This window comes from Lepisma saccharinum, chromosome 2 (genome assembly GCF_977018435.1).
Source record: "Lepisma saccharinum chromosome 2, izLepSacc3.1, whole genome shotgun sequence".
Lineage (NCBI taxonomy): Eukaryota > Metazoa > Arthropoda > Insecta > Zygentoma > Lepismatidae > Lepisma > Lepisma saccharinum.
In genome coordinates this window covers 149,533,454-149,560,908 of record NC_139230.1, presented here as the reverse complement: position 1 = coordinate 149,560,908, position 27,455 = coordinate 149,533,454, and the positions used below count along the sequence as shown (strand labels likewise).

Sequence of the window (27,455 nt, the reverse complement as noted above, 5' to 3'; positions counted from 1 at the left end):
TAAAAGTAACTGAGTTAGTTTCTGTCATTCAGCAGCATCTGAAGTGGAAAATATTAACTGGGAAATTATTTAGTCAAGAGTTGGAGTTAGATTGAGGGACCTTCCTCTATTTTAACATGGTGAAAATGAGACAGCTGGCAGGTGCTTTCTGAAGATTTTGCAAAGCTTTGGGGAATGCCATTCCTCTGCATCTCCCTTCCCTTTGTTCACTAGATTCTAGTTAATTTCTGACTGTTTTACTTGCAGCTTGAACATTAATTGAAGGAATAGGGGTAAGATACTGCTAAGCAACATTTTTTTACAGTGTATTTGCAAAACATTTTTAATTAAATGACATGGAAGCAGGGTGTTTCCAGGAAAAAAACATATTAAGGGGGAAGGTGTTGACAGTGTCATAATTTTCATAAATGATGAATGCGTGGGAACATGAGATAGATAGGTAGATAGAAAGGGGGGGGGGGGGCCAGTGAGCACTCTCTGACATCATTCCTAAATGCTAATAAAGCTTTATACATTAGAAATTGCATCACACACTGCTGAAACGACCACACTGTTGTATTATAGCATGTTGGATGAATGGAGAGAGAATATTTATTTTATAATATGATTAATACATGTCCTGATCATGCATAATGCTGTCTCACTAAATTCCTCTACAAGTTGAGATAATAAACAAATAAATTATGTAGTGAGAATTAAAAATTGTTCAATTCAACATTCACCAACTTATTCCAAACTTTTATTAAACAATAGGAAAGGTTGTTTTTAATCAAGAATTTTTGGTAACACAGCTTAAAGCATGAGATCTTTTGTGTCCAATCACAACATGGAACTTGCTGGGAATGTTACATAGGGTGTTTGAGGTAAAAGTAGCTCCACTCCGATCAACAGTTACATGCCAGGAATTATGAAAAGAAATTAAGTGTCTGTACTGATGACCTTGAGTACCTACCATGGTTCACGTTACAATGGACTATTCCATTTTACTAGTGAAACATAGCTGTCATTTGCCTCATAGACAAATGTCTTTGAGCTGGGCTACTTTTAACTGGACACCCAGTATAAAAATTGGTGGTGGTCCATTTGGTAGGGCGTCTAACTGCCATGAGGGAAACCTGCATTAGATTATCAGGGTGGGTGATTTCCGAAGGGAATTTTTCATACTATGTTCCCACGTGCAGTGGCTCACCTCCTGCAATGGACGAGATTATAGATGTGTGGGACTCTAATAACTCCTTATGTCTTCATGGCATGTGGTAAGGTACATGGGTAGCTTTATCATATAATCTCCAGAGTTAGAAATTTGCAACCAGGAAAGAGATTTAGCATCCAGAGGTGAAGATTTCCTCTCATATCCTCACCCTACTCATTTTTAAAATATGTACTCGAAATATTGATGTCAAAGCAATACAGATTTCACTTTCTGTCTAATCTCAATCTTAAGATACCTTGGAAGATGATGCTTGTAACAATGTCAAAAGAAACAACATCAGTAATGATAATGCGGTTCCTAGATGATTACTTTTATACAGTAATTCGTATCAAAATTGGGTATTTTACTGTTGTTTTGCCACCAAAAATTAATCTTGTAGTGGGAGCCCATGGGAAAATGTATCTTTGTCCCTTGACCAGTATGCTGCTATGTCAGTCTTTTATAATTGTACTAGTCTTTATATAGTTGGCATGCAATACACCAATTTGTTTTATGCTTTGGTTTTTCGCATTAGATTTCTTCATATCATTACTATTCAATATTGCACAGTCACAGACACTTGTGATTGTAACTACACCATTTATGTTCCGTGTTTTCGTTGTAGCTCAGAAGTTTCTATGACTACCAAGAGCAAGTAACCAGAAATGTAGGTAGGTTAGGTTAGGTTTAATAGCAGGTTAGGGGTTCAACCCACATGGAAATGCTGCATGTTACATGCAATGTTCAAATCTAATGAACACCAAGTAACATATTCATTTTTAAACAGAAAGGTAATTATTAAAAATATGTGTATAGATATACCTAAATTACTGCCTGTACATGATTCTGCATTTTATGGAACATTGTTTTATCCTTACGTGCACTTAGCACATTTCTTCAGTCCCACGTTTCATCACATGAATGGAATCGATATTTTGATGTTTCTCTTTGTTCTTCGTAATCAACTTATCTTTGTAACATTAGTTTCAATCATTACTTCATTTTCATCAATGTTCTGTCCTCTACCTTTTGTTGGTCAAAGGGTTTGACACTGTATTAGGTGAAGATACAAATAACCCAATAATTCAACGCACATACATTTTTAATTGAAATAAAATCCTAAACTTCACTGAATCTCAAACGCCTGTAATTTTCACTAATTACTGTGGAATTTATCAGTGTCCCTCGTAATCACAATATGTTCTAAATTAATTACATTTTGATACTGACTGAGAGTCGCCATGATACAGTTGGTAGGGGGCCTAACTGCTATGCAGGAAACCTGGGTTTTTTATTCCCGGAGTTTGATATTTCCAGCAATCCCCGAGCATAAAGTGCTCTGGGGTTCACCCAGCACATAAAAAATGGATACCTGGGAGGAACCCTGGGGAGAGGGGTAAAGTGGCCATAGCATGATACTGATTACATCATGTCCACAAATTGTTGAGATTGTGAATGTGTGAGGTTCTACTTCCAGGATGGGGATAACCCTTTTTGTAGACACCAAAATGTCAATCTCCCTTCCACGTAGTACACCCTGGACTGCAGTTAGCAGACTAGTGAGGGTCTGGTGTGTGGACTCACAACCGGTATAATTCTCTGTAGGGCTCATGTTGTGTTGTCCACATTGTGATTGTCCTTTCATCCGTATCATCTTATCACCATTCATCCCCATCTTCGCGATTAGCCAAAAGTGGCAGAAAAACGAAGTAAATAAGCTGAGTCAATCAATCAATCTACCTCCATGGGGCTCGTGTCATATGAGGTTTACTTATTCCCATCAAACTTACATGAAAATAAGGATTCGACTGGGATGAATCACTTTTGAATTGATAGTATCTGTCAATACAATAAATAAGTATAAAATAATAATCAGGGACTTCTTGTCAGCCGAAACTAACAAACTTCTTGTTTTCCTAATAATTCAATTTTTCTATTGTATCATTAATATCCTGGCAGAACTGTTGTGTTGATTAGTGATCTTGATAAAAGTGTGCTGTTATATCCCAATTCACACAATATTAATAATAGAAGATTATTATTAATATATTTTAATAATACCCCATATTTATTATTATTATTATTATTGATGTTATTATTAGATATGTGTGATTGGAATCGAAAGGATGTCTCCAGAAATATATATCCAGATAGCTTCCTGCTTTCATGGCGTGTTGCAGTGTGCAGGAGTAACTTAATTCTGACAATAAAATAGACTTATCATAAACTGTAGGGAAAAATGCACTGCACTGGTAGTGTACATTTAGGATAATCTAGGGCCTAATAGGAAACGACCCATCTGTGTTTGTAAAAAAATATTGTCTTGTTCTTGTATCACTCGAACCTACAGATAATACTTCAAAGCATTAAAAAGAGGCCGCAGTTTGCCAACGAGCAATTGAGAAGCATGCCAACTCCGTGTAATCTCCTGTAGTACGAGGTGGCTCTGTCCATCCATACCTCCCGTCCCTAAGATGAGCTCTGTCTCACATGAGCGATTTTCATGTCCCATTGGAGAAATGTCCTTCCTGCTTTCGTCTGCACAGCACACAGTATGCCGCGGGTTCCTTGCGTATTCCGTCTGGCGTTCAATGACCTTCGTTCGTTCCTTTCATTGGGCACTGGACATTGTTGATCTTTATCAAATGATATGAGGAAAGGTAAAGCTGACGTCAGTTTACGAATTGTCACTTATCCTCATCTTTTCCATTAGCCAAAAGCAGCAAAAAAAGCGAAGTAAAATAAACCAATCAAAGTGGAAGTAAAGTAAAGTGCTCCCCTGTGCTTTGCACCACGCCATGAAGGCGTATAGGGGGTGTGGGGTTAGGGCCCCACACTTTCTTGATCTCGGCCGAACTGGGGCTGATGTGATCAGCACCACGCCCCTGGCCGCCTTTACCCCACACCTCCCAGAGTTTCTTCCAGGTACCCACTTTATACGACGCTGGGTGGGCGCCGAAGCCGCTTGAACAGGTTGAAAAAGTCCCGGTTCTCCCCACCGGTTCTCGAACCCGGGTCTCTCGCATGGTAGTCAGATGCCCTAACGACTGAGCTAGTGGAAGAAGACATAAAGTTGTTTTTCAGGAGTGAATGTATAGTCACCGGCAATAAAAATTGGACACCTAGATCCTGAAATACTCGCTTCCCCGCAAGGTGTTTTGTGTGCTGCCTAACTCAACGGCTGTGATAGAAGGTGCCATTGAAATCCACTAATCACCGTAGAGTTAGGCAACACACTTAACTCCTTACAGGGAACCGAGTATTTCAGGATCTAGGTGTCCCATTTTTATTGCCGGTGACTGTACGTTGAAGGAATATTATAATATTTTTAATAAGTTGCTACCAACGGTCAATTACTTTTGGTACAAACGTATTAACAAACTCTATAGTGCTTCAGAAACTCTAGCGATATGTAATTTCTGATTGGCCGTCATTCCGGAATTAATGCGTTTCATTATCTACAGTGTTCCTTTAAGGTAATTGCTGTTAAAGAAAATGCTTGAAGGCAGGGTTTAAATTAACAGTGCAGATTTCAGATATCCATCCCAACAAAATAAGTAACACCTTTAAACTCAGGCTGATTTTCGTCCCTCCTTCTTCTTTGTGCCAACCTTTCATTAACGTTTTGAAAACAGAAAATCAAAATTTTCAAGTGAATGAAGGTCAGATTTAAAATCCCATCTGTACAAACATTTTAATGTACTTACGACCATTGATATTTAGCTTATTGCAAACAATAATACAATGCAGCCGGTGGTTCGCCCAGTGATATTTTTATGAAATTTATTGGGGAGTGAGGCTCATTCTTTCTCCTCCTCTCCTAACAACGCCCAGCGGACACATAAATTTAAATTTTCCCATATTTTCACATGCAAATTTTATTATCACTTGGAGTGCTCTAAAGTTGATCCAAGATGTTATTTCCTGCATTTTATGGATTTTAAATTTTAAATATTATTCGTAATTTTTGTAATAATTATTTTTCAATTCTCACTATTTGCCATACGATAGGGTTCGTTCAACATATTTTCAGTTATATATTTCCTTCATTATAAAACCCCACCGTCTCATTTGAAATCATGTAAAGTTTCAGAAAATAATATCTTCACGTATTAAAAAGTAAACAAATTTTGTTTCAAGGCAACCGTCGTAATTACAGTACTATTTTATATTTCCTATGTCACACCCATCGTTGATTATACAGAAATGGCATTTTTAGTATATTTCAAGAATTTATTTTATGGATTTATTATGAAATTTCTTCTGTGATCTGTTTAAAACTTTCAGAGCTTCTCATTATTTTTCGACGGCTTCATATTGGTTTTCATCACTTCATCAATTTGATTACAAACTTGATTATTAAATAATTAGAGTGTGATTTTTCCATCCTTTTCCTGTACACAAACAAGGAAACAACGATGGACACGGAACTTAAACACTTCCGGTGCGAACAGACGATAAGAAAGCGTTATATCCCTACGGTTCTGTAACACTCTAGAGTTTGTAAATACGCAGTGGGAATACACAGTACGTGAGTTTTCTGAACCAAACTATATCAAAACTTACTGTTTTACGAGAATTCTAAATGTCTCGCCTACTATGTTCGGACTTATATATTTTAAAAAAGGTGTGAAGAACTGTTGGGGTTGAAAATTGTAACTTTGCATTCATTGTCAAGAACATGTCTTCTGCGAGGCAATTTCAAACATTTTAAAGATTTTTACACCCTCCCCCACCAAGAATTATAAATGTATAAACAAACTTCATGGTCAGAGATACTCATTGAAACCAGTACAACCCACTTAATTGAATATGAATATTGTTAATGTTTATTTTTATATGATTGAAAACTAATTGTAAATTTGAATAATAATTATGGTGATAATGATGATGGATAGGTAATAACAAATGTATTTTTCTTTTTAATAACAACACTATACTTGTTGGTAGAAATAGAAATTGCGAGGATATTGCAATGAGGAGATGAAAGAAGAAATACCTTACTGCGCCTCTCACAGTCAAGGGAAAGGTTTAGACCTAGCACACAAAAGGAAGAAAACCGTTACATAATTAAGCATTGACCTCTTTCATCTTGTAAGGAAGAAATAATTTTTAAAATGGCATTGTGGGTTCTGATGACAATGTATCACATGTTTGATATTTTCCGTGTACGGAAAATTGCGAAGGACTTTCCCAGGATTTGGTTCTAGCGAATGACAACAAAGCACAATCCATAAAAGAAACAACAATGCAGAGCTGAAGTGCAATTTGTTTAGGGAAGTTGCGAACTGCAAAATCTCTGTTTCTCAGCTTATGCACTACTGTGAGTACTTGCAGTAATTGATGATGAACACAATAAAAAAACAAGTTGAAGGGTACCGGAACCTCCCCCTCCCAAGAAAAAAAACACTGCATAGAAGTTACGGAGCGAATTTACAATACCGGAAGGATCTCCAATTTTTTTCATATTCGTTATACAAAGTAATGTTGGCCTCGTAATCACGAATCTGAAGTTAAATTGTGGGGGTCACGTCTGGAAATTGGAAAATAAGCTGAATGAAGTGGTTTTCGGTTGTTTTTTTTTTTGGAGCTATATGTGCATTGTTTTAAGAACTAAATTTTAACTATGCTTGCCTAACCTAACCTAACCTAACCTAACCTACCGAAAATGGTTCCTGGGGATATCAGAGAATGGTTTGCGGGCCAATTGCGAGCACATACATTAACTAAATGTTAGTTTTGTAGCACTAGAGCGGCAAGCAATGTTTTCTCCCTCACGCAAGACGCCATTTTCCTCAAATGAACGCTCGAGAACGTCACTTGTTCATATCATCAAACATGGTTCCCATGTTTGTGTGTGGAGAATGATCGCAGTAATTAAGAACGTTATTTTACAACTTGTACACGTGCATGTACAATTTCTAGACGTCACCCCCAAATCTTAACTGCAGATACGTCATCAGGACTCGATATTTAGTGAGTATAAGAAGTAGGAAAGAAATTGGAGATCCTTCCGGTATTGTAAATTCTTACCGAAGTTACAATAATTTGTGTTACAAAGTTGTCTGTTTATGTAGCACCATAAATCTCCACTCCCCACCCCAGATATCCCCCACAAGCAGGCACGTATCTAGAAATATATTGTGGGGGAGTCCGAACCAAGTGTCGAAGGAATAATAATAATAATAATGTTTAAATTAAAATAATCATATTAAATAAATACTAATTAAATATATGTTATTAATATTATATTATTATTACACGAATAGGTAAAACGAAGGTAAAAGAATAGAGATAACAGTACAAATTCATTATCTAGCTTAGCTGTCTTTAAGATTGCCAAAATGTGTATAAAAACAACTGTCCTGGGAAGGAAATTGATGTCAAACAGATAAAAGAGCTGAATATTTATTGAATAACAAAATAGAATCTTAGATCCAGTTGGTAAAAAGTAAAGTTCCTCATTAATACTTTATGCATATTATAAATAGTAGTGTGCAAGCATAAATCTTTGATACTGTCCTTCAAAGCAATATTATCCATATATAATCCTTGCCTTCCAATAACTTCCAACTGTATATTCATTATTTAATTTTAATACTAGGTAAGTCTTTCGGTGGGGGGGGGGGGAATCCGGACCCCAACCTAAATACGTTGCCCACATGTATATTCTCTTCTGAATGCCACTTAAGTATTATACTCTGTCCCGGGATTTTGTGGGGGAGGGTTTGCTGCGAGTTGGCGGAGCAAAGCAATGCGGGCTTTTGCAAATGGCTGGTCGCCGCACTCACTTCCCCTCTCACGAGTTCATTGGTCGGGCTCTCTCGAATCACTATTTGCGCAGAGACTTGTTTTCGTTCGCTCGCTCCAGAGATACCCGGGATAGAGTGTAGAATATCATAGAACTCATAGAGACTGGTAATTAAAAATGTGGCAGACTATTCAATCACGAAATAATTTAGAATTTTTACTGCGTTTCTTGTGAAAGAATACCGCATATTTTCCAAGTCTAATAACTAAATCGCTTGTCAACGTCAAAGCCCCTGGCGATTTTTTACCTGGGCACACTCAAATTTGTGAGGATTAGAATTGCACATCTTCCACGCAAATTTAAACTTTAGTTTAAGAGTAGTTACTTTACGCAGTTTTCACAGTATAGAAAATTTTACATGTAATTTACATCGTATAAACATTTCGAATTAAATGTATAACAGCTGGCTGATATTTCAATAACGTTTAGACAACCAGATTATCCAGATTGTTCTGTTATGAATCTTCCATCAAGAAAATACTATATAAAAATGTGAAATTTTCATGGCAAACTTTTCATAATATTTCAATCATTATTTTTTTTTACATTCGACATATGTTTTAGCTTAGATGAAGATACACTAGTATGAGCATGGGAATGAAGGCGGATAGACCACAACATTGAACGTCGCAAAGTTGAGGAGCTAAGGGGGAGGGTTCCTCAGTCAATAAGTCCAAGAAGGTAAACACCTTGTAATATATTCTAGTGCATGATTAATTTAAAGCTACTAACACTCAAACGAGATCAATTCACTGCCAATATCACGTGAAAGAAAAACTAGGTGAATTTTACAATGATGCTAATTTGTTTCCGATGCAAGTAATTGGTGTACGTTCTTTAGCTAGCAATATAGTTGCTCGATAAACGAAATGAAAACTAAATACTAGACCCATTTAACTACCGACGTAGGTTATGCTAAAAAATACAAGGGATACATAAATTACATAATTTATACATAAATATAATTGTAATTACTTGGGTAACAGGATCAAGGAAGATAGGTTTACATTGCAACACTACATATAGCCGACATTACATCATTGTGAAATTTGAAAATGTAACTACATGTAGTCACGTTAGATTTTCAGAAACGCCAGCTTTGGCCACAAATATCTAACCGTATCCAGATTTTTAATTATAAATTTGATGAAAGCTTGATCCTCTAGATTGCAATAGGATGTTGACAAGAAGGACGAAAACTATAATTTGCATGCTATGGACACTGACCATTTATTAAGAAGAAACAGAGATTTCCTGTTAACTTCACCCAACTGACTGCTGGAAGAGGTTGAACAAGGACACCAGATTAGAAACCTATCCAAACGGGAAATTATATATTTCGCAGCTAGAAAATGTCCACCTATCCAGTTCCTGTTCAGGAGTAATTGTAGAGCTCATCCAATAAGAAATTACATCACATGTTAAAAAGATAAATACCTGAACTCTTCCAAGGACAAGACCAGCTCCTATTGTTCCTCCGCCAGCAATCACAAAGGGCACAGCAACCTGCATCGCCGTTTGCCACCATTTTTCTTCCTTTGATGGCGGTGGTGATTCGGTGTTCGTGGAGGTTATTGTGGCGAAACTGCTACCCGCACTCAGTGGGGAAGGGCGTTGTTTCTCGCATGCCATCTTCTCATCCAGGACTCCCTCGGGCAACATGGTAATACTGATCAGCCCAGGTTCGGAGCCCAGCGCCTTCGCCACCCCGTTCTCCGAGTCCGGAAAAACGACCATGTCTGGAATGTAGGAAGGGTGAACATTAATTTATACGTAAAAGACTTGTTTCAAAAGCAGAGAAAGATTTATTTGTACATTAAAGACACGGATATAAGTACTTGGAACAAATGACATTTTCACAGCACATGAAGTAGAAATTATAAGGTAGGAGATATTTGCAAGAAGCGTAGGGATTGAGGATTACGTTTGTATGATTTGACATTGAGACAACGAAACAAGTCGGGGACGATTTACGCATAGCTATTTTTCTAGGGGAGGACTGGCGTCCCCGAATCCACTAACTTCGAGCACTGTATATAAATTGTTCATAAATTTCCACTTATGTCTTTTGTAGATTTATTTATTTACTTATTGCGACTTGATAATTGAATATGTAACCTGTAATGGACCTTTTCGAGCCATACAGATGCTAGAATTAAATTTGAATAGGACATTTATGTCCCGAAACTAAATAATTTATTTACATATGAACTCTATGCTTGGAATAAATGGTCTGTGAGAAGGGTCGGAATGGTGAACGTTAAGTGCTGAATCGTAAGGATATATCAAATAAAAAATCTTTAACGGATAAATTACTTTAAGTTGGGTCTTGATAGCCTGAGAAATATTAGACCAACTTTCACTGATAACAAAGCTCTACCTTCTTAAAAGCTCGGCGATTTTGAAAGAGAAAACTTGACGTTAATAGAGAGAAGCAAAAACTTCTGTCACTCTCAGTAAAACAAAACAACCAACTTGCTTCCAGAATTACATTTGTTTCATTTTTCTGTTTTGTTGGGAAATGTTATGCTTATTTTAACACATTGTGACGAGAAAATTTAACGTTATTGGTGATATTGGTATCGTACCCTTCTAGTACTTTCCACTCTTGTTGGATAACAAAACAAATTATTAAAAAAAATACAAGCAGGTAATTGTGCATAGATTATTGTGCAATTTCATTATTTCTTGAGGAACGAATATTTTTTTGTGCGCGAATTCCTCGTACAATGCTGTATCATAAAAGAAACAATAGTCTTCAAGATATTGTAACTGAAGCACACTCGAGATTTCCTTCAGACGTGTTTCCCAATCTCGAAACAGTTGAGTACCTCTAAATTTCACGCTTATTTCACACTGCTTTCTGTTTCACGCTGCGAACCACGCTCCGGACACACACAATTACCAAGGGAGACAGGCTAATTAAATATCAAGCACAAACATCCTTCATTGTAAACAGAGCCTTGTAGGTAGTTCAACACTTTCACTTCCGATGATGCTCAAGAATTTCCTACTGCAAAGTAAACTAAATTAATAATATCTACACTTTCCTACCCGTAACTTTATTGTGTGTGGATCACTACTCATAATTTAGACATAATTTAATGGATCGCGAATATTGTCTTTAGCTCTCTCAGGCAAGTATAAAACATGCCGGTACCTGTGACCACCCATCTTTGCTGAAGAAGAAACAAGTACGTAGAACATAATGCTATTTAGTCATAATGCCTGCAGCAAAACTTTGTTTTTGCAATATACAAAATGGCTTTATGGCTGTTTATGGCTCATTTACATACCATGTTCAGAAGATATCTTGATAGCATTCTACAGCTGTTGCTCATTTAAATTACTCAAGATGTATCCAATACTTAGTGTCCAAAAAATAACACAAATTGTTGTACATAATTATATTTTCTTAATTTAACTCAATATTCTACTTCAAAATTGAGAGTATTATGAGTCCGCGGCGATATGCACTTGAAGCAAATTTGAACAGAGAATGTCCTCTTCAAACTGCCCTACTAGATTACATATGCCGGTCTCTGTAACGTAGTGGTTAGCGTAAGGCACTATAGGATATAGGTTCGTTTCCTGGTTAACACGTGGGTGTGTAATTGTGCTCATTCCATCATACATATCTTCAATTTACCGTTCATCCTTATCGTCACAATTAACCGAAGAGACAGAAAAGAGAAGCAAAACAACAAATATAGAAACAGGAATAGATGCTGTAGGCATTCAGAAAAAGTTACCACTGTGACAGAAATGCACTGTCAAAGTAATTTATTTTGTTTCTAATACTGCTGGATTACATGAATCAAATTATTCAGATTTGCATAAAACAACTTGGAAATGGGTGTTTGTCAAAAATAATAAGTTTAAAAAAAAACATCCTTTTATTTGTCCTTGCACGATGGAAAATTATGTCCAGAAATCACTGCACATAAGAGCATGTCCAATCGGTTGGCCGTCTCGGTTCAATTTCGTGTGGAGTCGCATGTACAGTGGTTCGGATTAGCCTATCTGAGCGTGAAGTGAGCTTACAACAAACTTGATCCTTCAGAGGCATCACTAGATACAGCATCGACTTCGTTTGGTGTGGTTTCGTTTGAGTCGCTGCTGGCTGAGAAACAAAGAATCGCAACATAGAAAGTGTCTGCTACAAGTTAGATCAAAGTAGTGTGTGTGGATGTTTCAAGTCTTTTGTATTATCAAGTTCAGGCTGTTTGACCGAAATGTCCAAACGTTTGCGCAACTTGCTACCAGATCGTTCCAAGTGCATATATTGTAAAGAAACTAATTGTTTCAATTTGAATTGTTGTTTTAAGTCCGCTTTATGCACAGAAAGGCTAATCGGGACTGGACCTACAGTTTAAAGTGGGATCCATACCAATGTACCATGTGCCTCCACCGGGTATGCAACTCAGGACGCCTTGATTACAAGGCCACGAATCACTACACCATTGGGGAGGCGCTATAAAGAAACGAGCTTGGAATATTACAGGCGATGTCGGGCTACATAGTAATAGACCAAACGCTAATGTACACGATATTTACCGCTCCACTAGGTTGCCATACTAATGTACCACATCAGACACACAATAGATTTGGGGAAATACTGCATGAACATCGGAATGCATGCGTTTGAATGGAACACGATATGAAACAGTGGCGGTTATTCAGGTGAAGTAGGTGTTGTGGCACTTCACCACATTTTAATGTACAAAATGTTTTTTATTAAATTATCCTTATCACGTATATTGGTATTAAAAACGTATTTGTGCAGTACCGGCGATTGGGTGCCTGAACTTAGTGTGGAAGGACAGTTTACTTTCTCGTGATTGACAAGGTTTAGCATTAAGAGGCCATAGTGTGGGGGCAAAAGTGACAACAAGTGGGGGTAAGTGCCTCCCACGCCCCCCACTGTATCTGTGAATTGTAGTCTGTTGTAGCCTGTTACGTTGCGCGCGTCCTAGAGAACAGGTTTTGCCGGATCGATTCATCCGGAAGTGCAGAGTTATGGATGGGAAGCGATATACATGCACACAAGGGTAGCTGCTTACTTTGGTTGCCATGACAACCGTAATGTCGCTGCTTGGTCTCGAGCTTTTTCCTTTCCGCTAGTGAATAGTTACGGGCAAAGAAAGCAAGCTGCTTGACTTGGCCATCGAGGAGTTGATCTGAGTGCGTAATGTTACCCGTGCCCAGGCACGTATCCAGGAATTCCTTTCGGGGGCCTGAACACCATCTTTTAAAGGGGGATAGATAGAACCTCACAATAGTATGTTTAAGGCCAGTGGTGACAATTGGGTTCCAAAACGGGAGGGGAGGGGGGGGGGGTTGCAAGGAAAGTTTACTTTCTCTTGGTAGACAATGCTTAGCATTAAGATGCCATATTTTGGAGCCAAAAAATTGGAGTGCAACTGTCTCCTAAATCGTCATCACTGTTTAAGGCTGCAGTTTTAATCAGAACGTGAAATCGGAACATTTTTTTCCAGTCGACTCCTCTGTTTCCATGCATTCTCGAATATTTCTCTCTGATTCGAGCCTGAACACCACTGATGTGTCCTCCCATGTTTGGCAGCTCTTATCAAAGCCGAAACCCACCAAATTGTTCATATTCAGGCCTAAGCAATCGCAAGTGTTCAAAATTGTCTGTCACAGCTTTCGCAGTCTTGTCATATATCGGCACGAAACAAAGAAAGTCTTCCCGAATACAGCTGGATCGTGAAATAATTAATGCGCAGTGAAAACCCTTCCGTTCTCAACACATGTAATGTTCCGTCCCAATATGATCAAATGCTTACTCACTTATCTTGGCTTGCTCAAGGGAGGGTTGGTGAGGTCATGACCCCTTTTGACCCAGTATTCCTTTAAAAGAGACCGTCAAAGACAGGAAAAGATGACAAAATGAGGACTGGCCACCAAAAATAGTATGCGTAAACCCTCTCCCTTCCGAAAATCCTAGGCACGCCACTCTTTATCTCGGACCAGATTTGGATATTATCCTTTAGGATGCTGTCGTCTGCTTTCGGACCTAAGATCAACAAAGCAGTAATTTTCCATCCTTGTGACTTGGATCTTCAAGACTTAGTAAGATTTCAGATCGAAGAGACACGCGATACATGTAGTTTGAAATGAGCCAATCAACAGCAACGTTTCACACTGTAGCGACACAAGTGGCCTCACAAACCTACGTTCGACTTGTGAAATCCTCAGGCGACACGGTGTGAAATCTCCCTTAGTAGGCCACTGTCATCGTCACCTCGAAGCGGCAGCTAGTGTTGACTACAGAAGTACATTGTCTCCTCAACCGGTGGGAATGCCTCTCAGTTTTCTTCATTCTCCTTTATTCTGTTCTTGTTTATTCTACTGGCACCATCTTACGATTTGACATACACAGGACATGTACTATGCAGACATTTTAGCGAAAAATCAGTCGAGGTCAAGGGTGGCTCGGTGGTTCAGTTGGTAGAGCAATGGCACGGTATGCCAGAGCCCTGATTCGGGTCCTGGTAGAGCCTGCAATTTCCGATAAAATGTCTACAATGCAACATCTTCTTGCTTTCTCTTCTCGACATTCACAAAATTTATGGTAGTTAAGTGTTTGAGTATGTGTCAAACCCAGTAGGCATAAACAAAATTATTTTTTATGCCATGAAATTCTCGGACTGCATGCACGAAATTTGGTCCGGGCACAACTAAATCATCACTCAAAACTTTGCTTTTCAGTTGATCTGTGTAGTTTATTTCCTTTTTAATAAACCGCTCCAATATCCGGTACTGCTTAAATATTCACTTTAGAGAGAGAGACCTTCGATCTCTTCGGCCCTCGACCCGAACTAGCACTACACTGAGGCTCCGCAAGTTCCGCTGTCGTCAATGTCTTCAGCTTTGGTAACGAAGTTTACTACTAGTTCCAGTTCGGGTCCTTTTCATTTACGAATCACTAGATCTTATAAAGCTACCAATGGACACTGACTGATCACTAATCGCCTGTATGAACTGTCACACTTATCCCTGAAGTGTCATTAACCGATTCTGTTGTACACATCAACCGGCAAATTGAATCCGCATATTTATATGCTCATTATATTCTAGAACATTCCGCAGGTAAAATGATTCGTTAATATTTCCAGTATTTCGACTCCTTCTCTCATTGAAGAACGCTCCCGCTCGCGCTTTCCAGAGATTAAAAATTACAATGAATCGTCCTACTTGTGGCGCTACCTTTGTTGTGCAGCTTCCAAATGCTGACAAGTCTTTACATAATGCTCAAGTTCGCTGCAACAACACCGAAAGCGCAAGAAAAGTTTACGTGCAATATTATCAACAACAGGGTTATAGAACATTCTCCATCATGCCTTGATAATTATTTCTCTTCTTAAATTATCGTCACATTATTCAAAAAGGAAAAAGGCCTAATTTTATCTAGTGTAAACTGAAAAATTTCCTGGGGAGGGGGCTTCAGCCCCCTGATCCCCACCTTGTATACGTGCTATTAACAATAACAAGATTATAGAACATTCTCCGTCTTGCCTCGACAATTACTTCCCTCATTAAATTATCGTCACATTATTCAAGAAGAAAAGAAAACTAATTTTATCTAGTGTAAACTGAAAAAAATCCTCGGGAGGGGGTGCTCCAGCCCCCTGATCATCACCTTGGATACGTGCCATTATCAATAACAGGGTTACAGAACATTCTCCGTTTTGCCTCGATAATTATTTCTCGCCTTAAATTATCGTCACATTATTATATTTCATACCACAAGAAACCAAAAAAACTCATTTTATCTAGTGTAAACAGAAAACTTTCGGGGGGGCTCGAGCCCCCTAAGCCCCCCTTTGGATATGTGCCTGCCCGTGCCGTTTCCTTTCGTGCAGTTTTAAGAGAAATATGAATCCTGATTATGATGTAGTGTGTGTTTTGTTAGAAACCCTATTTTCTCGTTGGAAAGACGAAGATAAGAAGGATGTTTTACAGTGTGTTTTACATTAGCACATTCTTTTTCAACTAGCCCTTCACCTAGCTCTAGAGCCACCAGCCGCCGCTGATGTGAAAGGTGACTAATTTAACGGGGAACGTAGAAACTATTCTAAAATGCAGGCTCGAACGGTCTTTAACTAGGATTTCTGTCATAGTGTGGCATTGCTATACCAAGTGAAATAAAGAGTCAGACAATTCACACAGGTAAAACAGCGAAAGCGAAAAATCAGGCCAAAGCAGAAATGGCTCGTTACTTCAGTTGGTGTCGACCTTCGTGATGGAGTTGTTATCACAGCGCACCAGGGGTTCTGGTTTCGAATCCTGAATGAAAAAGCGGAGAATTAAGTCAAATAGATATGAAAAATGTGAAAGAGAGGTAGAGGAACTTCTGCTACGGGGTTTCCTTAATAATAAAGTTGGTATATCACTGGCACGGTATACTAGAGACTCGGTTTCGAATCCTTGTCGAACCTGCTTTTCTCGCTTAAATTTCTACGTAGTACATCTCCCATGTGCCAAATCATAAGGAAACTATTCACTGTTCCCCAGATCTTCAGCGCTGTGTTCGAAGACTGGTAATTTGCTGTTTCCTGTCTGCAATGTCAAATACGTGGAACAATAGTAGCAGTTATGTGTGCTCAAAATGAACCATAGGAACGTAGTATATCTTAGTTCCGTGACTGTACCTGTGCAGACTCAAGCAGAGTGTAATTGCATTCCTTAAGAGGGTGCGAAATTCACCTACGTGTGCAGCAAATATTCACACATTCGTTCAATTTATTGTCTACCTTTGTTAGGCACATATTACAATTTCGAAGATGGTGAGAATCCTGCGCCAAATTGTAATCATCACTAAGCTTTATTGGACAAATACGCATTTTGTAAGAATTGGAATTACCTACACATAATACTTACTTGTATGATTTCTATTGGTTAGAAAGACGGACATTTTAAATACGTATATGGTGAGAAACGATTGTAATTTGGTCTTGTGAAACGAGAAAGGAATCCATTATGTTTGTTTATTAGTTCTTTGCGCTGCTGATAAATGTGATTACAAAGTGCTAAAGCCTTTTCTATGTAGCTATTAAATAAGACTAGTATTTTGTGTAGGTCCTTTAGAATTAGATTGAGGCGCATTGCTCATGGGAAGAAATTAAGTAATTCGCCTTATTCGAAACCATTTTACATGCACACAGTCGGAAAGTGCTGTCCTTGTCTCAACACTGTGCCGCAGACGCATATTGCATCACATAATATCCACACATTCTCAAATACTTGTACGTTCATAGATGAGAATGAGATGTCACGTCGTTGCTTTGCTTTCATATCTAGGGTTACTTCAGGTATCCATCCATCTCATAGGAGCCGGCCCCCGTGGCGGAGTGGATAGCACATCGCGCTACGACGGCAAGGTTCCCGGGTTCGAATCCCGGCCTAGGCATGGATGTTTGTGAGTGTCCATTCATCAATTTCATCATATCATCACTCATCCCGATCTTCGCAAATTAGCCAAAAGTGGCACAAGAAGCGAAGTAAAATAAAGCAAATCAATCAAATCAACCATCTCCTAGGAGGGTCATTGAGGGCTGCTCTAAGAACACATGAGAAAATTTCTCAACACATCGTACGGAAAGATCTTGAATCATCTGCAAGGTATTAAAATGTCTCATTTCCTGGCTACTGCGGTTAGTGCTATACTGTGATTCTGACCCGTATGTCTTGTCCACTGACAGAAAGTCCTAAGTGCCTAATACACTAAAACAGAACGAAGAAAACAGTATTGGATAGCGATATCGAATATGGAGTTTGAAATAGGTGAAAGAGCGAGAATACAAGTATGACAGGAAATGACCCTCGTCTGTCTTCGTGGGCCGAGCAGGTTGAGTGGTCGACTCACAATCTTATCACCGATGGTTTCGAGTTCGAGTCCCTGCGTCTCTAGGTGTTTCTATGCCTAGATGTTTTATTGTTAGTGCCCCTTAATCAGTTTAATCAAATCATAATATACAAAAACGCGACGTAAAATTATAAAAATACAAATGTAAGAAAAAATGAAAGTGCTACTTAGTTACCAAGTCCAGGCGGCTTGGTCTCCTAGCAGACAATAAAGAAAAACGGAACGAGATGGTGGTTACACAACCTTTATCTGCGCTCAATAGCAACATTGCATCACATCTGTTATGATCCTGAGCATAGGACAGTTTTACCATTTAGTATTGCCTTCATGAATCATTCAGCAATCAGTCATTATGTACCTTTCGTAAAGTTTCCTTTTAAGTTCAACATAAGAAGAAATAAAATTATAGACAATGTGAAACTTTGGTTGCATTTCTATGGAGTTTACTATGAACATTAACATGAACTTCAGAGCATGGGAAGCGGTTAGCAACTGGCAAGATAACCGTGACTCTTCAATAATTGAGCTCAATACTGTAGATTGTTAATGAATATTTATGACATGTACGTAAGTTCTGAGAGCAAACAACCTGCGCTGTGACAGAGATTGGGGTTAAACACAACATCTGTAAATTGCTAATGCTGTTTGTCACAACGACCCAAACAACTTCTCTGACGTGCAACTAAGGCCTATTTGGTTCTTACATATTCGGAAGTAACAAGGAACAGCGGTCGATTTCCCAAGTATTTTTCCATCCCATCCTGTAAAGCAACTTCTTACTCTATGGAACTCTACTGACTAACGAAATGGGTAGATGGCTTTGTTAAGATCCTCCTACAAAATCAAACTTCACTAAAACGCTTGCACTAAATTTTCTATTAACAGTGACAAAAATCCTGACAAAGTAAACTTTAGGTGAAGAGGCTAATAGAAACAGGACCTAAAATATTACGTAGAACCTACATTATTACTTGATGATTAGAGATGACTCAAACACTGGAAAAGAGATATTGATTTGTTCTGTGTTGTACAATTAAATTTTAGTACAACTGAGAAACACCGATGTTTTCTTGAGTCATTGTTTCGGAAGTATATGGTTTAACAGTTGTCAAAGTTTGTTTAAATCCACTTTATGATCAAGTAGGCTAATCGAGATTGGGCCTACAGTTTAAAGTAGGATCGGAAACACAATAAGGAATCAAACCAGAGATTCCTAGATTACAAGGCCTTAGACACTACACTATCGAGAGGCTCCGCTTATCACTTGTAATAGGATCCTGGTGTTATAATTTTCTACGATACAGGGTTCTACACAAATTAGGATATCGTTTGCAACCAGTTACTTTTCAAATACTAGATATAATGGTAAAAACTGAGAACTGAGCTATTTTTGCTTTGTTTTTTTCTGAGAACAAACGAAGGGCGAAATAAAAGTATAATGCACTGAGGTACAGCACAATCTCTTGTAAATCTTCATTGGTTCCAATCAAGCGAAATACTGCATGAATAAAAATTTAAAAGTCCTCTGCATTTGGAGAATAAAAAAATGTCCGAATGGAATAAATAATCAATTTACACATTTGCACAATAAGTAACGCACTTAAAAGTAAACGTTCCAAACTAGCATGGGTATACATACACTGAAAAACTGCGAGGAACTATGGGCACCCAAGCGCCATCACACACTCAGTCAGCGCCTCTGGAACTCCACACCTCCATTTGCAACGATCAGCTGTTGCTCTAGACAAGGCGTGAGCCATGAAGTGGAACACTTTCGGCACGCTTTGAGTTCTGAAACCAGGCACTGCTTCTCCTGGATTCTTTTCGTTCTCACGAAGAGGAACGACCACTTTCTCCTCTCTCTGGTTAGCACAGAGTGCTTCGACGTATCCTGCCTTGAACAATCGAGTTGCGTATCTCCTAAATCTCAAGAGTGACTTTGTTGGGCGCTGTACTCGAGGAAGAGCGTCAAGCATCCGAACAAGACTCGTAGAGTAGAATTTTTTGCTCACCGACTGACTGGGCAGCTACTTAACGCCTTTGGAAAGTTTTTCTCAAATTAGCTATTTCTATTTCGGTTATTTCACGTCGCTTTACTACCTCTTGGGTTAATTGCGACGATGATGATTAAATGCACGATGAACAAACAATGTTACATTCATTCATTAACAAGTATTCGAACCTGGGACTGATGAAATGGACGATGGAACAAACAATGATGTAAGCATCCCTTAAGAAGGATTCGAACCTGAGACGTATAATTTCATACATCGCGAAGTTTACTACTTCACCACAGAGGCTATGAGATCAACTTTGTAGATAATGATTGATTGATTGATTTGTTGTTTTAAGTCCACTCTAAGCAAGGCTAATCGGAACGGAACTTACAGTTTAAAGTGGGATCCGAACCACTGTGCAGTGTGCCTCAACCGGGTATCAAACCTAGGACCCCTTGATTACAAGGCGACGACGCTACCACTGCGCCATCGGGGAGGCCCTCACTCTACATTGGACTATTACTGCCAAGAAACAGGCATTATTTGGAAAATAATCGCTTTATTGAGCTAGCCTACAAAAAAAATACTTCAGTAATCAAACTGTATCACAATAACAGCAGATCATAGAATACTTAGATGGTATAGTTATTCAAGGAACGACGTAGTGGAGGCACATAGTGGTTCGGATTCCACTTTAAAGTGGGTCAGTCCCGATTAGCCTTACTGTGCATAAAGTGGACTTTAAACACCAACTCAATCAACCAACCAATCAATATTTAAGGAACGAAAAAAGGTTGTTCAAGATCGACAATACTTTGAACGTCAAGCAGTTAATCTAAAAAAGCAGGGAAGCGACGTGAAATAACAAAAATGCAAGCAGTTAGTGGAGAGTATGCTTAATATGTGAAGTTAAGAATAGGACTTTGAGAAGAGCTTCCATTACATAAAGTTTATGTTATTGATTGATTTGGTTTATTTTACTTCTCATTTCTGTCACTTTTGGCTATTCGAGAAGATGAGAATGAGTGATGGTATAATGCAATTGACGAAGGGACACTGAAAATGAACACCCATGCCCAGGTCGGGATTCGAACTCGAGCCCCTGGCGTCGCAGCGCGCTGCGGTGACCACTGCGCCACGGAGGCCGGTAGTTTATATTATCGTGATGTATGTTGAATGATTATGACAGTGTAATATGCCAATAACTTCCATGCATGCGTGCTATATATTATATCCAATGCTTTCTAATCACAGTCCTTCCACAACTTTTACAGTTTTGTGTTTGACACAAATATTTAGGTTCCTGATCACAACACAAGAAGGAAGTAAAGAGTTTGCGCAGATAAAATCACACATGAACCGTTACTTAGGTTCAAGAAGAAGTATTTTCATGATGATCTGAAGTGGGTCGTTTTCACTACCAAGATCATTTGGACTGGAGTGTGAAAGCGAAGAGATACACACTTCGTTCTGGTTGCTCAAAGCCAACCTCTGCCATTTTGGTTTGTTCAATGGTTTTGGAAGCAGGGCACATATTAAATGTTGTACCCTATCGAGATTTTTCAAGAAAACCCACAAATTTTGGCCTTCCAACAAATATTCAAATCAGCCCAAATTATTGTTTTAAGATATTTGACTGCCCAATCCAAACATTCCTTTTATCTAACCTCAAAAGAAATACGTTGTCACAAAACGTTTAAAATGTGTAAGTATATAATTATATTTATACATAATTATATTTGCATATACTTATATTTAAGTAATATATAAATGCCACAGCTGCATAAAGTACTTTATTTCCACAGAGTATTTTCTTTCATTTCCACTATTTTTATTGCGATTATTTTACGTTAAATTACTACCTATTGGGTTAATCGTGGCGATGAAGATGGATGATGATTGGGAGAAACACAATGATACACCCATGCCTTATCCAGGGTTTGGAAATGGGACCTCTGAATTCTCGTTAGATTTATTTTTGTGAAAGAATCCAGCGTACTAGAATCTGAAGGGAAAAATTGCGAGACTCGATTTATACAGGACCCCCTTAATTAGTTTTGTAGGGGAGGGGGCGTAAAATTGGTATCGCCGTCATTGCTTCTGCTGCTGTTTATTAACGCTATTTGTATGTTAACATAATCGTCCTGTAATCAAGATGCCTGGATTCGATTTTCAGTGGTGGTACATTTCAGTTTCAAATAGATCCAGTACTTATTAGCACATTTATACTACACTTTTTTTTGTATTCATTGACAGTCTGGAAAGGGATATTATTGCAGGATTCTATTTTGTGTTGCTCGAACTTTCTTTTTTTGTTGGAATATAATGATATGATCATTTTGCGATACTTACGCAACGCCAATGAGTGAAATATAGTGAAATGGAAAATAAATCCTTGCCCCAAAAGGAATATTTTTTGAACCGTTTAATCAGGAGTCAAATACGTTATACAGGTAACAACAACTGCTGAGTGTTGAATTTGTGAGCGTTGGGTAAAAAAGAGTTTGCTATGCACTCTGAAGTTCTGCTATTTGAGAAAGAAAATAACACGTACAATAAATACGAAATCATGTGATCAATCATTAAGTCACTTTTTTGGGCGGCTTCACTTTTCTGAAAATATTCCGTTTCTTTGTTTCCCCTCTAACGCATGCGTTCATTTACATAATACGAGTATATAGCCTACCTTCCGTCTGCCCCAGATGTTTCGATGTCCTGACGAAACGCGAACTGAACAGCAACTTCGTCTTCGTTAAAATCACCACCTTCTGTCGCACTATGTAACATTTTTGCACGAACTTTGGACCTCTTCGTAACAGTTTTTGGAAAAAGTCTGAAATGGTACGTGTACTATACATGTTACGTAGAAGTGTACATTAACAATACAACTCGCGTTCCGAGCAGTACCTCATGATAGCTTGAAAGCAACTAAAATTCTTGTTGCAGTGCGACTTGACGGAAACAGGAAGAACTAGTAGGCATAAAATAAAACCTTTTCTTATCGACAATGCTAAAAAAAAACATAAAGCAACTCACACTGAGTTGTAGGCAATTATCGAAAACCACAAACAGGCTACCTGAATCACTGACGTACTCAGAGAGCGAGCTGAAAGGGAAATCTCCAGAAATTTTGAGAAAATCAAAATTTTCATATGAAAGCAGTAAAGAATGGAAAAACCTACGGGATAAATACAAACTTCCCTTAGTATGACCTCTGATTTCCATTTTTGCCTTTCAACAACTTGTAAATCGAAGGATAATGGTAATTACAAAATATTTGATATTTTATCCCGCCCAACGCAGTAATGTAATATCTACCAGCCCCTTCCGAGTGCTGGCGAAAGACAACAGTCTCTGATCTTTGTCGAGACGTCGTTTTCACGTTCAGAAGACTCAATGGGCTCTTATGGACAATGTTTTTCTTATGGGAACATACGAGCGAGCTGTTGTGAAATTTCTCGATTTACAAATTTAGCTTAAGTCAAATCGGTACTTGCAGTTTTGCAGGAAATTTTGTAGAGAATATGATGGTGAACAAAAAACTGGTAACTTGCTTACATATTTTTAGATAAATTAAAAACGCAAATTTTCTGTGAAAACAAAATTTTTACATTGTTTTTATTCCTAACGTTGAAACATGCCGTAAAATTGAAGCATTCATTATGAAAAAAATTGACACTGTTTTTTAATTGCTTTTATCAATACTTTAAAGCATATTTGCATTAAAAAATATTCAAATAAAGTATGTGGAGATTTTTTATATTCGTGCAGTAGAAAATGTCGTCGCTGGCCATTTTTTGTTCTGTAATTCCAAGTAAAAACTTCCAGCGACAAAGTTGTGGAGAAAATAATGAAATTATTTTTTATAACCACTCAAAGGTTCCCAGAAATATTACTTCCATGCATTTGGAGTTTCTTTTTAACCTGAACCGCGCGCGAAGTAAGGAGACGTTGTCTGGCCATCTTGAGCTGACTCACCGCAGCATTCCGGCTAATCACCACCAAGTTTTCGAGTTGTTATTTTATTTCCATTCAGTAAAAATATGAACTTCATGCAGTTTGTTATAATAGAATTGCAATTACTTAAATTTAATAATTGACAATTATTTCCAATGCTGCTGTTGTGATCAACGTTAGTGCTGTCGCAAATACACGTTGCTTTTGTTTACATTACTGTCGACATTAATACTGAAATGAAGATCACCTTTCAGTTTTCAACGTACACATAAATTCATAGACACCATATTAACCTTTGAAAGGTTTTCCAACACGTGACAAAATATGGGGCTTCAAGAGAGAAATATGACATGTCTTGCTTGAGTCATTGACGTCTTATCAGTTCAAGTGGGCCATAACTCATTTGTTTGTTTGGGTTGCAACTTGAATCTAACCAATGTGCCAGGTTCCCCTTACTTGAGTGAGAGATCTGCTTTGGTCTGTTTAGACTTTTTTCCTCTCTCGAGAAAGTGTTTTCAGTTGTGTGAGCGCTCAGTGATTTTTACTTCTTTAAGTGATTTCAGAAGTGTCATATTCGTGCATTACACTCGCGTGTGTAGTGATCGCAATGGATCATAGTAAAAAGGGTAACTGTAACGTTCACAGTATAATATTAATAATTACATATAATTATCATTATATATACAAAATATGTAACACCTTCCCGGCGACATGAGCTAGCGCTGTATTGGCAACACTGTGCGGTTTCTCCATAAGCGCCGTTGTGTCTTCTGAACGTGAAAACGACTTTAGTATAGGAAAGAAATTAGGATTCTCTTTCAGAGTAGGATCAATGGCTTAGCTTTCTCATTTCAAAGTCTAGCATTCTGCACTCAATATGGCCGGTTTAAAAAGGGGCGCAGAATTAAATTAAGGGTGCAAGGCTTCCCTTCTTACTCCCTGGGTTTAAAAGCTAATTTCTGTTGACACATGCTTGGTGTAACGAAGCATACGAAGAGTACTCAATACTGACGTTACTAACAGACAACGTACATAGCCCACATAACTTTACCGTAGAAACAATGAAACTTTAAAATATTACAACATTCCATCGCGGTTCATTCTCCTCCGTAACTGCGATGCAAGCAAATTTGTGTGCAAATGCTTCAGCTACAGTTTAAAGTTACACGCCAGACTGCGAGGTCGTGGGAAATGCAACCTCAGTTTCTTCGGATAACAGGAAAAAAAACGCAAACAGCAGATGTACTCGACGAAGGTCACTTCGATAAGTGCATTGCCGACATGCGTTTCTAATTACTGTACAGATCTATGTTAACAAAGCCACGTAATTGTAGTTTTTTTCTTTTCTTTAAAAAGTTGGATATCCCCAATAGCGCCGTGTTTGAAGTTTTTTGCCTTGTAATTTAAGGATTCCCTGTTCGATTCCAGGAACAGATTTGTTCTGATCTTACTTTAAACTCTAAAGCTAGTCCCGATTAGTTCATAAGATGCCAGGAAAATTGCAGAAATAAAAACACGATAACCGTACGAGTACTATAAAAAAATTAAGAATAGCTTCATGACTCTTTGTTGCTTTAAAAAGTTGACACTTATTTATACCGTATGGATAACAGCGACGATGGAATGAACAATCACAAACATCCACGCCTTACTAGGTTTCGAACCCTGAAACCTTCCAAGATCTGTCGTAGAAATAATGGTAAACAACTCCAACAAGAAAGCCATTTTTGTGTTATTCTTTAAAATAGAACTTTCACTATGGATAAAAGACAAATACAAATTACATCATGGTGGCTATAAAAATGCAGCACCAACAAACATGTAACAAACAAAAGGCAGATATGGAAACTTTATAATAATGACTATTCCACGCATTATTTTCTTGTTTGTTTCTTTCGAATACGTCAAAGCATTTTTCGTTGAACCCGGGGATTTCGCTACCTGACCTTGTGCATTTTTTGTGAAAAGTTATTTCCTGTCAAAAGTTATACATTAGCGGCACCAAGATCTTTTTTAATGAAGGAGACAATTGTGATAATCACTTGGATGTGGCAAAGGTGAAGGATTTTCTCTTATAGTCAAACAAGGTGATGTATTGCAGATAATTCTTCCGGTGGAGGAAAGAATAGAAGCGATAACATTTTCACCTTGCGTGTTGTGTTAATTTTTCCCACTGTTGTCGCTTGCATAATCGTCAAAATAGAATTATTCTTGACAATTATGTCTACGTCATTTCTCCAAATCGCCTGGCGTCAGTTTCTGCTTCCCTGCCCTTGACGTGCGTTAGTTTTGATAATTATTACAACCAGTGATTTTTTTTATCTGGCAATACGGAACTGTACGCCGTACATGCACCTTCCTTCCCTGCTCGTAATAAAATATTATCATTGCTTGTGCAAACGAAACAAAACGTACATTACGTATCCAGTATTCATTTGGTAGCGCTTTCATCATTTTCGTTTGCGACATCAGAGCAAATCCATTGGTAAAGAGTACTGTATTCCCCCCGAAAATGATCGCTGATCATATTTATAGGCATGGTAAATATGGGCATAAAATATTTTCTGATGAACTTGCTCACCCTATCACTAAGTACTGTTTCTATGTATTTAAATGTACTGTCACTTTTACCTTTACTTTACTTTTTCCTGTGGCTTGCTGATCTAGCGACTTCCTGACCTTTCTTCATCTTTCTTGTACGCGAACACACTGGCCTCTTCCACGGGTGTTTGCCCGATTTCTGATCAGCGGCTTGTCGCTCTGCACTCACATTATCGGCTTCCTGTTATGCGAGATGTTTGCAATATTCAATTCCGCAAGGGACTTTTTACTATCTCGTACACAGTAAGCCGAGAGGTGTCCTTCATTGTCAGCGAGTTAGAAAGAGAGAGAAGTGTATGCCACATAGGAATTCTATTGTTGGGAGGAAACAGAAATGAGAGATGGCGAAATGTGAACGAGAACTGGAGACTTTGCTCGATCGTACGAAATCTTTACTTAGATGAATGAGGATTAGTTGTATTCATTTGGTTTATTTTACTTCGCTTTTCTGTCACTTTTGGCTAATCGCGAAGATGAGAATGAGCGATGATGTGATGAAATTAATGAAGAGACAGTCGCAAATGACACCCATTCCTCGTCCTGGATTCGAAACCGGGATCCCTAGCGTTATAGTTCGCTGTACTAACCTTACGCAGATCAATGAGGATGTCAGAGGAGGGTCCCCTACTGCCTCCTCCCGGGTCTGTTCCTATCTACCCGTATTAGAGCAGTTATAAGGTTATAATCAATTGTTTCTTAAATTCTCGTGGCGAGTAGGGACATTTCAGTGGTTCGGATCAAACGAAAAACCTATGCCACTTCAATTAAAATCTGGACATAAATTGAATTTCTAAAAAGATAGTATTTTCTTTGGACATGCAATCGTAATGGATTGAAACTAGGAACTGGAATACTTGTATAAAATAATTTGTGGTAAGAGATGCAAGAGTGGATATCAAAGTTCTAGATATTAGATTGAGATAACAAGAAACAAACAAAAGAGCGGATAAAATGTAGCAAACTTGTTGCAAGCGAAGATTGATCGGTTCGCTTTGTTTTACTTCGCTT

The 27,455-nt window shown here is 38.2% G+C and overlaps 1 protein-coding gene across 5 annotated transcripts in view; it reads right to left on the bottom strand.

Moving 5' to 3' along the window:
- LOC145984143 (solute carrier family 41 member 1-like) overlaps window positions 1–27,455 on the bottom strand; it is a 251,261-nt gene that overhangs the window by 43,273 nt on the left and 180,533 nt on the right. For 4 of the 5 annotated variants that reach the window (XM_083117593.1, XM_083117594.1, XM_083117595.1 and 1 more), the window contains one exon: window positions 9,441–9,742. In XM_083117593.1, the coding sequence (XP_082973719.1) occupies window positions 9,441–9,740 (300 nt within the window). In that variant the 5' untranslated portion in view covers window positions 9,741–9,742. Of the gene's footprint in view, window positions 1–9,440; window positions 9,743–19,531; window positions 19,688–27,455 lie in introns of those variants that run through there. The other variant, XM_083117597.1, reaches the window with a different exon arrangement.